This window comes from Heteronotia binoei, chromosome 4 (assembly GCF_032191835.1).
Source record: "Heteronotia binoei isolate CCM8104 ecotype False Entrance Well chromosome 4, APGP_CSIRO_Hbin_v1, whole genome shotgun sequence".
NCBI classification, from domain to species: Eukaryota; Metazoa; Chordata; class Lepidosauria; order Squamata; family Gekkonidae; genus Heteronotia; species Heteronotia binoei.
Genome location: NC_083226.1, coordinates 123,364,415 through 123,380,815, shown reverse-complemented (window position 1 = coordinate 123,380,815; position 16,401 = coordinate 123,364,415). Strand labels below are relative to the sequence as shown.

General features: G+C 44.0%; 1 protein-coding gene across 3 annotated transcripts in view; it reads left to right on the top strand.

Annotated features, from left to right (window-relative positions):
- The window catches only part of ADGRV1 (adhesion G protein-coupled receptor V1), a 556,327-nt gene that overhangs the window by 98,681 nt on the left and 441,245 nt on the right, over window positions 1–16,401 (top strand). For all 3 annotated transcript variants that reach the window (XM_060235701.1, XM_060235702.1, XM_060235700.1), the window contains exons 35-37: window positions 12,704–12,834; window positions 13,200–13,299; window positions 15,974–16,153. In XM_060235701.1, the coding sequence (XP_060091684.1) occupies window positions 12,704–12,834; window positions 13,200–13,299; window positions 15,974–16,153 (411 nt within the window). The remainder of the gene's footprint in view (window positions 1–12,703; window positions 12,835–13,199; window positions 13,300–15,973; window positions 16,154–16,401) is intronic.

Genomic DNA, 16,401 nt, shown 5'->3' with positions numbered 1-16,401 from the left:
AGGGCATCTGGCCATAGGAGACCCAGGTCCCCCAGGTCCAGTTCCTCCTCCAGATCACCTTCTCCAAAGAGGTCCAGAGGTAGCTCCAGCCACCATAGGGCTTCAAAGAAACCTCTGCTCTGTGACCAGATGGAGAGCGAAAGATCCATTTCTGAGACCCACTCTCATGATTCCTATGGGGGAGATCGGGAGGAGGGTGAATTCTTATCTGATGAGGAGATAGAGGATGTTGCAGTTCCGGAACCCTCATCACGGTTTTTCAAGGCAGAAGAGTTCCAACCTCTTTTAGCCAAGGTGACTTCTGCTCTAGACTTACAAACATTACCCGAGGAGCAGGAGTCTCCCCACCCACTAGCCAACCCCAAAAACAAACCCAAGGGAAATACGGAGTTTTTTCCCCAGATTCAGATCCTCTGAAAAGGTTTTTCCCTTCCCTGCGTTCTTTGAGTGTCAGTTGAAATCTGAGTGGGCCAAACCTAGTACCAACAGACAGGTACCCAATTCTATCAAGAAGCTCTATGAATTACCTGCCTTTGCTAACGATATGCTGCAAGTACCATTGGTGGATGCACCAATCGCAGCCTTACAGTCACACGGTCTGTTAGCTGAGGATGGCCATGGCTCGGTGCGAGACAACTGGGACAAAAAGATAGACTTGGCCTTGAAGAGGAGCCACGAAGCTATGGCTCTGGCCATCAAGGCAGCTGCGGCCACCTCTATAGTTTCCAGAGCAGCGATCGTCTGGATAAGACGGCTTACCCAGCTACTGCCAGACCTGGATAAACGGGTCCTGGAAGGTACCAGCAGACTCCTTAGGGCCTCCGAATTTTCAGCGGATGCTTCATTGGATGCCCTCACTTTCTCCGCTGGAGGAATGGCATCAAGCACCGTAGCAAGGCGGGGGCTATGGCTCCGGGCTTGGCCGGCAGACGTGCACTCGAAGTCCATTGTGTCAGCATACCCATTCCAGGGAGAAAAGCTATTTGGAGACGCCCTGGATAAGATCCTGGTGGAAACACGGGATAAGAAAAAGGCCATGCCCAAGTATCTGCGCCGCTCCGATAAGAGAAGCTTCGGGTCTGGTTCCTTTCGTGCCTCCTCCAGCTTCTCCAAACCAAAACAGGACTTCAGAAGAACAACCTGGGGACAGTCCAAACAGCGTTTCCGAAAGGGCTTCTCCAATTCCCGGTTCCAGAGGAATCAGCCCGATAGGTCCGACAAATTCGAGAAGGGCCCCAAGCCCAACAAAGCATGACTGGAATTCTATTCCAGTGGGGGGCCGTCTACTACACTTCCAGCAGGCGTGGGCGGCCTTGAGGGTCGATGCTTGGACGTTGGAAATCGTTTCATGGGGTTACCCCATAGAATTCAAAAGGGCACCTTGGGATCGTTACTTGGTGTCTCCTCTTCGCTCAAACCCAGAACGAAAAAGCATCACCCTCAAAGCAATTCAACATTTGCTGGAAATTGCAGCGATAGAACCTGTTCCTCCATTGCAGAGATGTCAAGGCGTCTATTCCATCTTCTTCATGATGCCCAAGAAAAACGGGGTCTGGAGAGCGATTCTAGACCTGAAATTTTTAAACAGATATATCAACCTCCGTCACTTCAGGATGGAGTCCATCAAATCTATAACGGAGTCCCTGCACCATCAGGACTACATGTCTTCTCTGGACCTAACAGAGGCATATCTGCACATTCCAATCCTCCCAGCACATCGCAAGTTTCTTCGTTTTTTGCGTAAATGGGACTCACTACCAATTCAGAGCCTTACCTTTCGGCCTGGCGACGGCACCACGGGTGTTCACCAAGGTGTTGGTGAACCTGATAGCAATCCTCAGACAGAGAGGGATGCATGTGCACCCTTACCTCGACGACCCGCTGATAAGATCCTCGTCGAGGGAGAGTGCGGAGCAGGACGTTATACACACCATATCCTGTCTTCAACAACACGGGTTCATAATCAACATTCCCAAGAGTCATTTACAGCCGTCCCAGAGGCTACAACATCTGGGTATGGTCATCGACACAAGGATGAACTCTGTTTTCCTCCCAGAAGAAAAGATACTGAGGACCAAGGCTTTGGTGCTCCAGATAGTGCAGGAACCATTGTCATCTCTCCAGACCCTGGCACGACTTATGGGTCTTCTAGTCTCAAATCTAGAGGCGCTTCAATGGGGCCGCTTTCACACCAGACAACTTCAGATGTTTTTTGCGCCCTTATCAGATCCAGATCATGGAGAAGCGCCCTATGCCGTTGACTGTTCCCAAGAAGGTCAAGGAGAGTCTCCTGTGGTGGACGAAGGACCACAACCTGCGTCAGGGGAGAACGTTCCTCGTAGAGAAGGAAATACAGCTTTTTTCGGATGCCAGCCTTTCAGGTTGGGGGGCGATCCTCAACGAGATACCTACCCAGGGCCAGTGGACAACCGAGGAGGCGAGTCTTCCCATCAACCTTCTGGAACTCCGTGCCATTCGACTGGCTCTCCTGTACTTTCAGAACCAGGTGACCGGGAGGCATGTCCTGGTTCGAACGGACAATATCGCTGCCAAGGCTTATTTAAACAATCAAGGGGGGTCCAGGTCGACTTCCCTTCACAAGGAGGCCGTGAAACTGTTCGAATGGGCGGAGAGTCATCTAAAGTCCATAAGGGCGGAGCATATCAAGGGGACTTGCAATATCAAGGCGGACTGGCTCAGCCGGGAGAGCATTCAATCGGGAGAGTGGTCTCTCAACAAGAAGCTTTTCTTAACGATAGTGACACGCTTCGGCCTGCCGGTGTTGGACCTCTTTGCGTCTTCTCAGAACCACCAGCTTCCTCGATTCTACACGAGGTACTACCACTACCAAGTAGAGGCCATGGACGCATTAACTTCTCCCTGGCCGCAAGGCCTTCTTTACACCTTTCCCCCAATCCCGATCATTCCGAGGTTGCTCAGAAGGATCAGGCTGCTAAGGGCCGACGTCATTCTGGTTGCTCCCTGGTGGCCGCGACGTCACTGGTTCTCATCAATCCAACAGATGTCAGTAGCGGAACCGCTTCACTTACCAATCTGTCCAGACATGCTGTTACAGGCCCGGTGTGGCATCCTCATCCAGACTGGCTGAGGTTGACCGCTTGGAGGTTGAACGGCGCTCTCTCCTAGATCTTGGTTATGCAAGTGACGTGACGAACACCATCCTAGCATCCAGAAAAAGCTCCACAACGCGGATCTACGACATGTCCTGGAAAGCCTTCCACAAATGGTGTCGGAGAAAAGCCGTGGACCCGTTGCATCCTTCTGTCCCCAAGATCCTGCAGTTCCTTCAGGATGGTCTCCATTCTGGATTGAAGCCAGCTACCCTCAAACGTCAGGTGGCAGCCTTATCCTCAGTTCTCCAGCAGGTGGATGGCGTGAACCTCTCATCTCACCCCCATATTCGACGCTTCCTTAGAGGAGCCTCCATGAGTTCTCCACCACAAGTACATCGGTTTCCTACCTGGAGATTGAACCTGGTACTCTCGGCCCTAACAGGTCCTCCTTTCGAGCCCTTAAGTTCTGTATCCCTAAAGTTCATGCGTATGAAGACCATCTTTCTGGTGGCAATAACATCGGCCAGAAGAGTCTCAGAGATCGGGGCCTTATCGGTTAAGAGGGAACTGTGTGTGTTCCACAAGGACAAGGTGATCCTCTATCCGGACCCTACCTTCCAACCGAAGGTCTCTTCTAGATTCCATCAGAGTCAAGAGATCAACTTACCATCCTTCTGTCCGGATCCCAAGCATCCCAAGGAGTGCACATGGCATACCTTAGACGTGCGAAGAGCAATTAAGGTCTATCTTACAAGAACTGAATCTATCAAAAAATCAGACTTCATGTTCATTAATATAGCGGCTCCTAGACTGGGACAGAAGATGTCCAAATCAGCAATTAGCTACTCCACCAAGCAGTGTATATCGGAGGCATATAAGGCGTTAAACCTTCACGTACCACCAGGGATCACTGCACACTCAACCAGGAGTGCGGCCACCAATGCTGCCTTCAACAGGAATGCCTCCATAGAGGAGGTGCGCAAGGCAGCTACGTGGTCATCTGTCTCCACTTTCATCCAACACTATAAGTTGAACGCATATGCATCGGCGGACGCAGCCTTTGGCAGACGAATCCTGCAACACGTGCTGCCTGAGTAGGACGATCCCACCCTGTATGACACATTGCTATGGGAGCACCCAAGATGTCCTCCGCCTCTTAGGGAGAACGACCCTTGGCACTTACCGTGAGGGGTCCTTCTCCTAAGAGGACAGGAGGACATCTTGCCCTCCCCTTCTTCTATCGTCCTACCTCGGGCAGCATCTATCTTTTATGTGTCTGGATCTAACTTCTTCTCCTGTAGTCTCACCTACAGCTGTTGATTACTCTTTAACACAGGCTACCTGTAGTTTACCTGTTTTTTCTCAGTTTCTATACGAGTTTATTTCAGTCGGTTTGGGAGGCTCATGCCGAGTTTTTGTACCGACCACCAGTTAGCTCACCCTTTTTTTTTTTTTTTGTCATAGCAGCGATGGTTGCAAGAGTTTTTTACTGCTTCTCGGAGTCACCCGAACTGGAAGGAGGGTGGTTCCCACATCCACAGGAAGGGGAAGTTTTTTTTAAGATTCCTGCCTCCCTGATTGGACGGTGGGAAACACCCAAGATGTCCTCCTGTCCTCTTAGGAGAAGGACCCCTCACGGTAAGTGCCAAGGGTTGACCTCCCTCCCCCTCAAAAAAAAATCCACTGGAAGATCCTGTCAGATCCTGGACTGAAACTAACCGCTATGCTAGCTGGCTTTCATGAGGTGGCTGCTATTGAATAGTGGCAAGCAGACAAGCATGGGTGAAAGTCATGTAACAGGAAATCACTCAGTGGTTGGTGTCAGGCCTGGCCTCAATGAGTTCTCTCTCAAAGGCCAAAAAAGCCCTGAAAAGGGCCCAGTGCCCTCCTTTTTCTGAAAGAAATCAAAGCTTGATCACTACTGTGGTTGGTTGCTGACCATTCAGTAGCCACAGAGAACACCTGTTTTTAAAACCACAGTAGGGTTGCCAGGTCATTCCTTCACACCAGTGGGGGTGTTTGGGGGGGTATTCATGGAGTGGGCAGGGATGTTGCATGATGTCATGCAATGCACTGACATCACACAGAAGTGATGTCAGTGCGATCTTTTTCACACAGCCTAAGTATTCCGGTATGGCAGCTGGTCAGTTACTGAACAATAACGGGTTTCTGTTGGCATTTCAGACAGACCCGCTTCAGTAACTGGCTGCTACCGGAATACTCTCACCTTTTCACACAGTCCCGCAGCTGTCCCGGTAGTGAGGCATGCCTGAGTCGTTACTAACAAAGAGCAGCTTCTTCCACTTTTCAACCCCTCCTTCCGGGTTGAAATCGCTATGGGGTGCTGTGTGAAATGTCCAGTATCTAACCCGGGAGCAGTTTTCGCGCCCTTTTTCGCCCGCCGGCGCGCGATCTCCGGCTTTTTTTTTTTGGAACGTTGGCTAAAATCGCTATAGCGCTATAGTGACATATCACAACAGCATCACCATAGATCGCCGCCACTGAAACTTGGTAACTTATCTCAATAGAGCCTAGCCATCTCTATGGTGGTGCTGTTGTGATACGACGCTATAGCGCTATAGCGATCTTTGCCCGACGTTCTCCCCCCCCAAAAAAAGCCGGAGATCGTGCGCCGGCAGGCGAAAACGGCTGGCGCTGGTGGAAGCAAGATAAAAGCGGAACAGTGTGAAATGGCTTGCTTCGATCACAGAAAAAAAAACGTGTGTCTGAAAACTCCCATCCCTGTCTCGGATTACTGCAAGGCAGCACAATACCGACTCCCTTCTGGCTTCCACTGGTAAGTGTGAAAAGGGCCTGCATCAGTGATGCCAGGGGGAGACACTCTGCTTTTTGAGCAAAACTCTGGTTTGAGGGTGTTTTTACCATAAAATTCTGCCCCAAAAGCAGAGTGTCACCCCCAACATCACCGATGCACTGACATCACAGGGTGGGTGGGTAGGAATTTCCTCCTGCCAGCAGCTGGTCCATGGTGAGGAATGAGCGTAGGAAAACAGGGTATCCCCTGCCTGGACCTGGGGAATGATAAGCCTCAACCACAGTCACTGTTTTTATCATTTGGGGGTCCCCCCAGTGTGTGTGTAAGATTTCAGATTTTTCTGTAAACGTGGGACTGTTTCTACATTTGTAGAAAGATCTGTCTTTTCTATGACCCCAGTCTCTGAATTTAAATATCCCCTGAAGGGGCCACATTGAAAATTAGCTATATTGGTTTAATGTATGTCAAGATAAAGTATTGCATCTTTCCACCTTAAATTTTGACCAGAGTTGATAATGCTTTATTTATCAATACCTTTAGATTGTGATCACTGTCATTTATATGAGACATTTAAGGGTTTAGGACAGATTTCTGGCTCTTGTGGGCTCAGAATCATTTATGTGCAGCCTAAATGTTTGCCACTATGGTAATAAGCTGATGCTTATTCCCTTGCTACAAGCAAGAATTCTTTCCATCTCAACAGGCTGTTCTATGCTTTTTAGGCCTGTGTCTAGTTTTTACATTGATAATTTATGTTTTTTTTAATGGTATTGTTATTACTTGTAAGATTCCTGAAGCAGGTCTCTGGAAAGATGGTATATAAATTCCCTAAATAAATGAATATTTAAACATTTATGTAGACTCTATCTGGAGCCTTTTAGTGTTTTCTTGGTAGAAGGGATTCAGAAGTCAGGTATTTCTGTTTAAACTGTCAGTAACAGGCAGTTACCAGCTGTTTCATTTCATTATGTCCAGTACTGTGTATATGTGATCTTTTTTCTTAAAATAGTTATGCGATCACTTTATCATCATTACAGCAATAGCTATAACTATCACGGCGCATGGGGGAGCATTTGTGTGCTCTGCATATGTACAACAATTTAAAACTATTTTTTATTTGTTTTATTGTTAGTTGATTTTTATTCTGCCTTACCCCGCAAAATCATGTCTTGTGTTACCGGTCATCTCCTAACTATCTTAATGTATAAAATCAATGTGATTTATTTCCAATTTAGAACATTTTTCGGCCTCTTCCCAGCCATGCCACAGTGGCTAAGGGTGGGAGCCACATTTGCCTTCCTGGAAGGATGGGAGCCTGATTAGCCTTCCCAGCCATCCAGGGATTTGAAGGGGTTGGAGCGCTGGGGCTATATGAGGCACCAGCCCCGCCCCGAGCCCCGAAGTTTCATTGAGCTCTTGGTCCACCCACCCAGTCAGCAGTAGTACAGGCTTTGATGGTCACCTGGTTTATGGGGCCAGGTAGGAATTTTTTCATCCTCAATTGATTGGCCTTGATTGAGGTGTTTTTCGCCTACCTTGTACTGCATGTCTGAGGATTGGAGTTCTTTTAGGATGGTGTTGTTAATTGTTGGTCAATTGGCAGGAGTGAGTTGAGGGCTGTTAATATTACAGGTGAGCACCCATGGTTCATCCCTGTTTGGGAGCTGTATCGGCGGCTGGGCTGTATGGATCTCTGCTGAGGGTGCTGGCCATAGGCTGCCCTCCCTTAAGATGGCTCCTTCTGGGTGGGGGAGAGCAACTCAGGCCCGGCTGGCCTGCCATTAGCCATCATGGCTGGCTCATGCTGGGGGCAGGGTGGCTCACCCTATACAAGACAAGGAAGGGTCTGGGTTTACCCATGACTTGTCCTGTTGGTTTAAATGCCGGTTAAAATATGTTAATAAAGTGACCCTGTTTGCTACCCAAATTCATGTGTACACCTCATTATTCCAACTGGGGGGGGGGGGCAAAGGATTCTACTTTGTGACCAAATATATAGCCATTGGCAGCATTGCATTTGTGCATGCAGAAATACTAGATAACTTAAGAACTCCATTATAGAATTTAGATATTGGGAACACTTGAGCCTTCATTTTCTTTAAAAAAAAAAAAAAGCAACATGGCATTCCCCAGGAGTGCATAGTCTAAATGTTTCTTTTGGTAAAAAGTTTTGTCTTTTAGTGGTATGTGCACAAAATGGACCCTTAGGAAGTACTACCCATTAAGACCCTGTCCCCAATCTAAACATAATTTGAGCACTCTGTGTTCTCACTTTTCAGGAAAACTTTTATAATAATTCTTTAGTACCTGTGTTTTACCCTTTCCTGCAAACAGGGTTGGTGTCATGGGCTGACATGGTTGGCCACCTATCAAAGACTCCCAGACTGATTGAGGTGTTATCCTTAACTGGAGATGCTGAGTCAATCTTCTGTTTGTTAATGGGACAAGTGTCTAGATGCCACAGAGGAAACAGCACAAGAAAATTGCATACTGTCACCTTCTTGTGGGTCCCCTCCTAGATCCAGTTTGGTGTAGTGGTTAAGTGCACAGACTGTAATCTGGGAGAACAAGGTTTGATTCCCACTCCTCCACATGTAGCTGCTGGTGTCATCTTGGGTCAGACACAGTTCTCTTAGAGCTGTTCTCTCAAGAGCAGTTCTTGAAAGAGCTGTCTCAGCCCCAGATACCTCACAGGGTGTGAGGAGAAGGGAAAAGAGATTGAAAGCTGCTCTGAGACTCTGAGTAAAGGGTGAGGTATAAATCCAGTATCTTCTCTTCTTCTAATTGGCCTAGAGGGCCTGCAATGTTACAGTGACTCTTGTTGTGTTTAAAGTTGTAGTCCTTATGGGCAACAAGTGTAGCAGGAGAAGTTCAATACCGTTATATTCTATTCCTTCTGCTGACTGTAATTGTGGGGTAAAGGTGTAAAAGAGCTGCATTTGGGAAGGAAATTGTCATTGATTAGTTAGCAGAAGGGCAGTGGAGGTGCTAATGATAACCCTGAGTGCAAAACCTTGCAACTGGCTATGCTTATAATTGTTCTTATTAGTTGTATGATACAATATTGTTCTAAGAGTGTAATACCAAACACAGTTATAGCTTTGTATTTCCATAGGTTTTACTATTTACTATGTAAATAGTGTAAAAATCATCAGCTTCCCAAATTATTGTAATATAAGTATCAAACAAGGCCATTCTCCTTAGAACGATTGCAACTTTTCCCCAGCTATATTATTAAGTGAATGCAAAATTGTTTGAGTACTTTGGGAGAAGTTATATTTTATTCATTTCCAAAATGTGAATCTCTGTGGAGGCACATTGAAGGACTGATTCTGACATGACATTTTCATAATCCTGTATGGTAGGGTTGCCAAGTCCAACCCCAGAAATATCTGGGGACTTTGGGGGTGCAGCCAGGAGACACTGGGGTGGAGCTAGGGGGGAGGGGGGGCTCAGCCTGAGCCCATCTCGGAGGAGCAGCCACGGCGAGTGGAGAAGAGGCGGCAGCGGCGCGGCGGCCTCGCCCGCTCTGCTCCGCCTCTGGGGTGGAATCGGAGGGGGGGTGGAGGCGGGCCGGGGGTGTGGTGAGCTGCGAGTCCGGGTCCTAGAAGGGCCCGGATTCGCGGCTCGCCATGCTCCTGGCCTGCCTCCGCCCTTCCCTTCTTTGGTTTTGCCTGCGCTGCTGCCGCGTCTTGGCTGCTCCTCCGAGATGGGCTCAGCCTGGGCCCATCTCGGAGGAGCAGCTGCGGTGGGCGGGGAGGGGGCAGCAGCAGCACGGCGGCCTCGCCCGCTCCGGGATGGGGTGGCTCGCCATGCTCCCCGGTGCCATTTCCCCCCTCCCCCGCTTCCGTTTTTTTGGGGAGCGGGGGAAGAGGGTGGAAATCCTGGGGTCCCCCGCCAGGGTGGGAGGGTTGGGAAGCCTACTGTTTGGAAAACCCATGTATTAATTGCTAGAAAATGACTGCAGCAGTTCATGCATGTAATTTCTGAGGTGGCATATGTGAATATGAGACTTGGTTTCTGTCATAGTTCAGTACTTACTTAGTACTCAATTACATACATTTTATTGTAAATAATATAAAATAATTAATATAAAAGAAAGTATAATATAAATAATATATAAATAAATATAAAATAAAATAATAATATAAAAGAATCAGTGGCTCATATAATGATGTGTCAAAATATGCTGTGTCTTATTTGTGCATTTTGCTGTTGTGGTAAAAGACAACTGATATTGTATACTATTTTGAGTTATCTTTTGAAACTTCTGCAAAATTCTCAAATAGGATATAATGTATTTCAGTACAGTATTAAACAATATGGTGTTGGGGAAAACATGTAAAACCTGCTCTACTGGTTTTTAATTTTGTGTTGTCTCCAGAAGTGTATGGACTTATTAATGGAAGAAAAGTAAAACTGTAGCAATTTTTTACTGAATTGTGATTTAATTTTATTTTTGTACCAAAGTATACAAATGGCTCTTATGATACAATACAAAAATATTTATACAAATGACACTTCCTATAAATATCTAAATATTGGAGCAATCGTTTTAATTTTAGTATTGTAATAAACAAAACACAGAACTCTTCTTAAATAGGCTGATCTTTGCTGTTAGTTGATTATTTAAAATTTAAAAATGCATTTATTTTTGCATGTATAATATATGGTTGTATTATGTAAACATACATAATCCAATATTGTTCATTTGAGAATTTACTGGAGGGTTCATCATATCTTTTGCCTATGTTAAAAGAAAGGACATTACACCAGGAAATTATCAAATTGTTGCTTTTATTCCAGCCCTCCTAGAATATATTTAAAAAGAACAACAACAAGAACACACATTTCTACAGCTATATCTGGGCTGTGGAAATTGTGAAATCCAATAAAAACATTAAAAGAAGCATTACAATGCCAGATGATGGTGAATGTAGCCAGTGTAGATACATGAAAATGTGATAAACACACATTTCATGACACACTTTCATACTGTTTCTGCATTATTCACAGAAAGGGACAGTGAAGGCCTGTCCTCAGCCACTGGCAATGTAGCTAAACTATGGTTTCTGAAACTTCACTAAGCAATATATAGTAATCCAGACCTTTCTTTGGGGTTAGAAACTTGCATTTAAATTAGAGAGAGAAAACAAGGGAGAGAAGGAAAACTGGGGATTCCAGTTTTGTGATGGTGACAACTGCCAAACTTTAAAAAATTTGAAGGTTTATTCATCTGCTTCTTCAGGGACTCACAGTTTCAGAGTTTTAGAAGTGATCCAATATTTTTTTTTAAAAAAACTTTTTCAATAATGAATGGCCTTTGTGTAATGATACTATTTTATGAAATATTTTATGAAATATTTATGTGTTAATTTTATACAGTAAAAGATTCTATGCTATATACATCTCCTTTCCTTTTATCCATGCAATACTGTATGTACTGGCGAATCAAAACATTGTGCACTTGAAAAATGCTAAAGGCATAATTATTCCAGGAAGATGAGTTTTCAGCAAGAAAAATATCCCTTTTTTAATTTAGAAAGGTAAATTCTGCATATTTCCTGTTTGTGGAAAAGCTCCAAAATCTATTCAAGTGTTTATTTAATCAAACCAATCCCTTAAGCTTGCTTAATTTATTCATGTTTTCTACTTGATTAGAAGAAAAGTCAGTTTCTTGTGTGGTACAGTTATTTATACTGTCCTAAAAGCAAAATAGCACTCCTTTAATAAAAATTATTATTATCCAGAAAATTCATGTTCCTGAGTAATATTTTATGTCATGATATGTTTATATTACACATATAACTATATTCTCATACTAAAATAAGAATAAGCTTATGGTATGTTGAATGTTTATTTAAGGGTTTATGGTATGTTTATTTAAGGGTTTATGGTATGTTGAATGTTTATTTAAGGGTTTAAATGGTTTTAATGGTTTTATGAATGTTTATCCGTTTTAGATGTATTTAAATGGTTTTAATGGTTTAAATGGTTTAATGGTTTCAGATGTATTTAAATGGTTTATGAATATGTGTGTTTGATGTGTTGGTATGTTTGTGGAAGAGCACCTCATTTCGTTGCTCTCTTTTTGTTGAGAACAATGACAATAAATTCATCTATCTATCTATCTATCTTGTACATTAACAAATATGTGCACCCATATAATTAACTAACCTCTTCTGAATTTTTTCCTTGGAATTTTTAAAAAAGTAACATTGGTGATGCCATGTAAGTTTTAACTGAAATAAATGGAATCCTCAGGTAATTTCAGGCATTTTTCTGTATGCATGGTGTAGCATTCTGCAACTTTGCAATGTTACACAATATGCCTATTTCTTGCTATTGAACTGCTTTAGGAATTAACATGAGACAACTAGTACATACAGCATTTACTATTTTTTCTAGTCTGCAAAACTGAAGGGGGGATGTCTTTCTTTGCCTTTCTGCATGCTTTGGAGATAATCTGATTTGCTTCCAATTCTCAGCATGGATTTTTTTTTTTTACATCTGTTCACTACTGTATTTAGCTGTATTTAAAAAGATTTTCCATTTGGACAACTCTGTACACTTACACTGAAATAACCCACTTACTAGGATCTCTAAAACAAAGCTTTTTTTTTTTAAATAAATGCACACTATAGTTTTGCTTTTGAAGAATATTACCATGATAGGTAAGGTGCATGTACTACTGAAATGACTTAAACTTAGTTGAGAACATGTAGATGTCTTTGAACAAATTCCATTGGTTGCAGTAGAGGCTGCACAGGAGAAGTATATGCTTAGGTATTATGTGCAAAAATGTTATATTTCTTCATAGTTAGTATGGTATTGTGCTTTCTTTAATTCCTAGGAGAACTGTTGCAGTTTCATGTCCTAAGGACTGCTCCAGGAGCTGGAAATTGCACTGCAGATTGGAAAATTGTTGGGCACTATGCAGAACAAAACTTCGAAAATGTTTCTGGTGTGATCTTTTTTTTGGAGGTAACTAAAGCCATCTATTTCTCATTAATATTAAGATAAAGAGGGGATATTAATAGCTGCCGTTGAGCTGGGAGCAGCATTTACTTCCTTATCTGATTTATTTATTTACTAAGAGCACCAAGCAAAGAATTCCTTCAAGTCAGGAAGGGAACAAAGTGGATGCTGCCCTATCATGATAATGGAATTTCCCATTCTATGCGCAGTTCTCTAGTTGTGCTCCCACTTTTGTTGCATAGGATGCTGCACAGGATGGGCTACAACAGAGGATGGAAACATGCTATCATTGTAACAAAACTAACTATGTTTACATAGTTTACATTACTTTGTTGAGTGTCAACTCACCAGTTCCTCGCTTTAAATAACAGGGATCACTGAATGCAACATTTTATGTTCATCTGCTAGATGACCATATCCCAGAAGAAAAGGAAGAATATCGAGTAATCCTGCATAACGTTAGAACTCAAGGTATTTCCCTAGTCTTATTGGAGAAACTCAGATTTGGGCTACTCTGTCTGGGGCACATATGCATGCTATTACTCAGTTACTGAACAACAGCTAGGTTGCTGCTAAGTGTGTCAAACAATTGAAAAGTATTGTGTTTGAGATGATGTGAAGCAAAATGAAAGCTGTCAGTTGTGCTGGATTTACATTAAATTGTGTTTAGATAAATTGCATTTAGATACTAGATGCTCACCATCCAGTGTGTGATGTGGATGTGTCCACATGATAACTTTCCACTTTCTTGCTGTATCATGCAGCACAGTTTGCTTCATGGATTCCCCAGTCATATAGAGAGATCCTATATCAGTGTCTTAAGATTTGTTAAATTATAACGTATGTACACTGCATACATTTTAAAAAGAAAACATCTATAAAGTGAAGTTTTGGGATCACATAAGAAATCTTCAATTATTATTATGCTGAAAAATAGAAAAACTTTAATTTTTATCCTTATTAACAATGTCAGCAAAGTTCAGGTGGTATCTAAATAAGTTTTTTTTTAATGGACCCTTCTCTCCAGCCTAGCCTATTCTGAATCATGGGAAAATTCCTCTGATGCGGCTGAGAATGAGCTCACATCACTGGTCCTTCACACTGCTACCATCAATGTCCTTTTCCTTTCTTACCCAAATTTATCTTGACAGCAGCAGCAGTGATGAGGCAGGATCCTGACTGGTCCTCCATTAGATTCAAGAATGCTTGCAGTACTCTGTATGGCTAGGAATCACAGGAAGATATGGATCCCTGGAACCTTTACCAGGGGCATCTTGACATCTGGAATGTTATCATCATGGCTATAGTCTAGGGTTGAATGGAAGTTCAGTTGTAAGACCAAGATAATACTACTACTGTTAGATTCCTGTGAGGAACTGGAAGAGGATGTGGGAGTTTGAGAGAAGTACTCAGACCCTGTTGTGCTCCTTTGGAGTTCAGTGGGGCACAAATACTGTCAGGAAAAAAACCCAGTTATTTTGAAAATAAATCAGTTTTATTTCAAGCCTATTCTGTTGTAAATTGGGGAGGCAGAATGGCTCATCACTGTTTCTGATGTTAAATTATATATATAACATCTATATGCGCCCTCTTACCCAGATTGCCCGGAGATATGGGCTGGGTTGCCACCAGTACGCTGATGACACCCAGCTCTATCTACTTATGGACGGCCGGCCTGCCTGTGTCCCAGAAAACCTGGACCTGGCATTGCAGGCCGTGTCTAGATGGCTCAGGCTGAGCGGGCTGAAGCTAAATCCGATGAAGACAGAGGTCCTTTGCCTGGGTCGCCGTGGTCCAGGGAGGGAGATTCCCTTACCGGCCCTCGATGGTGTGCCTCTGTCAGCGGCGCACAGGGTTAGGAGCCTGGGGGTGCTACTGGAGCCTACCCTAACTATGGAGGCCCAGATAGCAGCCACTGCCAAGTCCGCATTTTTTCATCTTAGGCGGGCAAGGCAGTTGGCCCCTTTCCTGGAGGGCGACGACCTGGCAACAGTGATCCATGCAACGGTCACCTCGAGGCTGGATTACTGCAATGCCCTCTACATGGGGCTGCCCTTGTGCCAAACCCGGAAGTTGCAGCTAGTGCAGAATGCCGCTGCCCGGCTGTTGTTAGGGCTCCCTAGACGGGAGCACATCCAGCCGGGGCTTCGGGGACTGCACTGGCTGCCGATAACATACCGAGTTCGGTACAAGGTGCTGGTTATGACCTTTAAAGCCCTTTATGGTCTGGGACCTGCCTACCTTAGGGACCGTCTCTCCCCACATGTCCCCCAGAGAGTGCTGAGGTCGGGGTCTCAGAACCTCCTTATAATCCCTGGGCCAAAGGAGGCCCGTCTGAAAGCGACCAGGGACAGGGCCTTCTCGATTGCAGCTCCCTGTTGGTGGAATCAGCTCCCGGAGGAGGTGAGGGCCCTGCGGAACCTTGAACAGTTCCGCAGGGCCTGTAAAACAACCCTCTTCCGGTTGGCATATAATTAACTGTGAGCAGAATGCCTGAATATTAAATCTTAAACATCAGATTACTGAATATTGGAAATTTGAAGGACTGATTTAAGGAATAGTAGCATAGTGTATATCGATGTGAGTTTTATGTATTTTTAGGCTTTTATGTATTTTATTGTATAATTTTAATTGTATTTAAATCGACCTTTGTTAGCTTTTATTGTTGTAAGCCGCCCTGAGCCCACCTCGGTGGGGTAGGGCGGGATATAAATCGAATAAAGTAAAGTAAAGTAAGTAAAGTATTTTATTTTAAGACATGTATGACTACTGAGGTTACATACATATCATACGGAAGCAGTGTTTGCAGTCAAGAGTTGGCAAGGCTGAAACATACTGTCTTCGCTTTGTTTATTCTGCATCCTCCCCCCCCCCCATCATTGCCAGTAGACTGGTGAAAACAAAGCCATATGTTACCTTGAAGGCAGAACAAGGGTACATTGTGCCTTATGCTGTGCCATATTCATTACGGGATACTTGAAAAATGTAAAGATAGGAAAACTGAATATCATCCTTTCTTATTCATTGTCCTGATTAAATGATGAACTCCAGGAAAGCATTCTACATGTTGTTGTGCCAATTTAAAACAATGCAGTTCTGCAGGTGACCATTCTGTTTTAACAAGACCCATTGATTTCCTTTTCAGGGGTTAGTTCTGCTGGAGGTGCTGTGTTGGACAACCAAGGTTATGAAGCCATTCTGACAGTAGAAGCTAGTGATGAACCACATGGAGTTCTGAATTTTGCTTCTTCATCTAGAGTTGTTTTGGTCCAAGAAGAAAATAAAACTGTTCAGCTTTTCATTAACAGAGAGTTTGGATCATTAGGTTTGTATGTGAGGGAGAGTATGTGGTTTAGGCTAATTTTACTCTTCTCTTGCTCCCTGTAGCCAGGAACTTTTTTTTCTTAGCATTTTTCCCTTGAAGGTATACAGCTCAAAGACTTGTAATTCATATTACTTGCTTGGGAAAACACTGCTGTGCAAAGGAATACACCAGTGTTCTTCCAGTGTATTAAAAATGAAATTGACTTGAGATTCTCAGTGGCTAATAAAGCCTTGGTCAGTTTCCTTTTC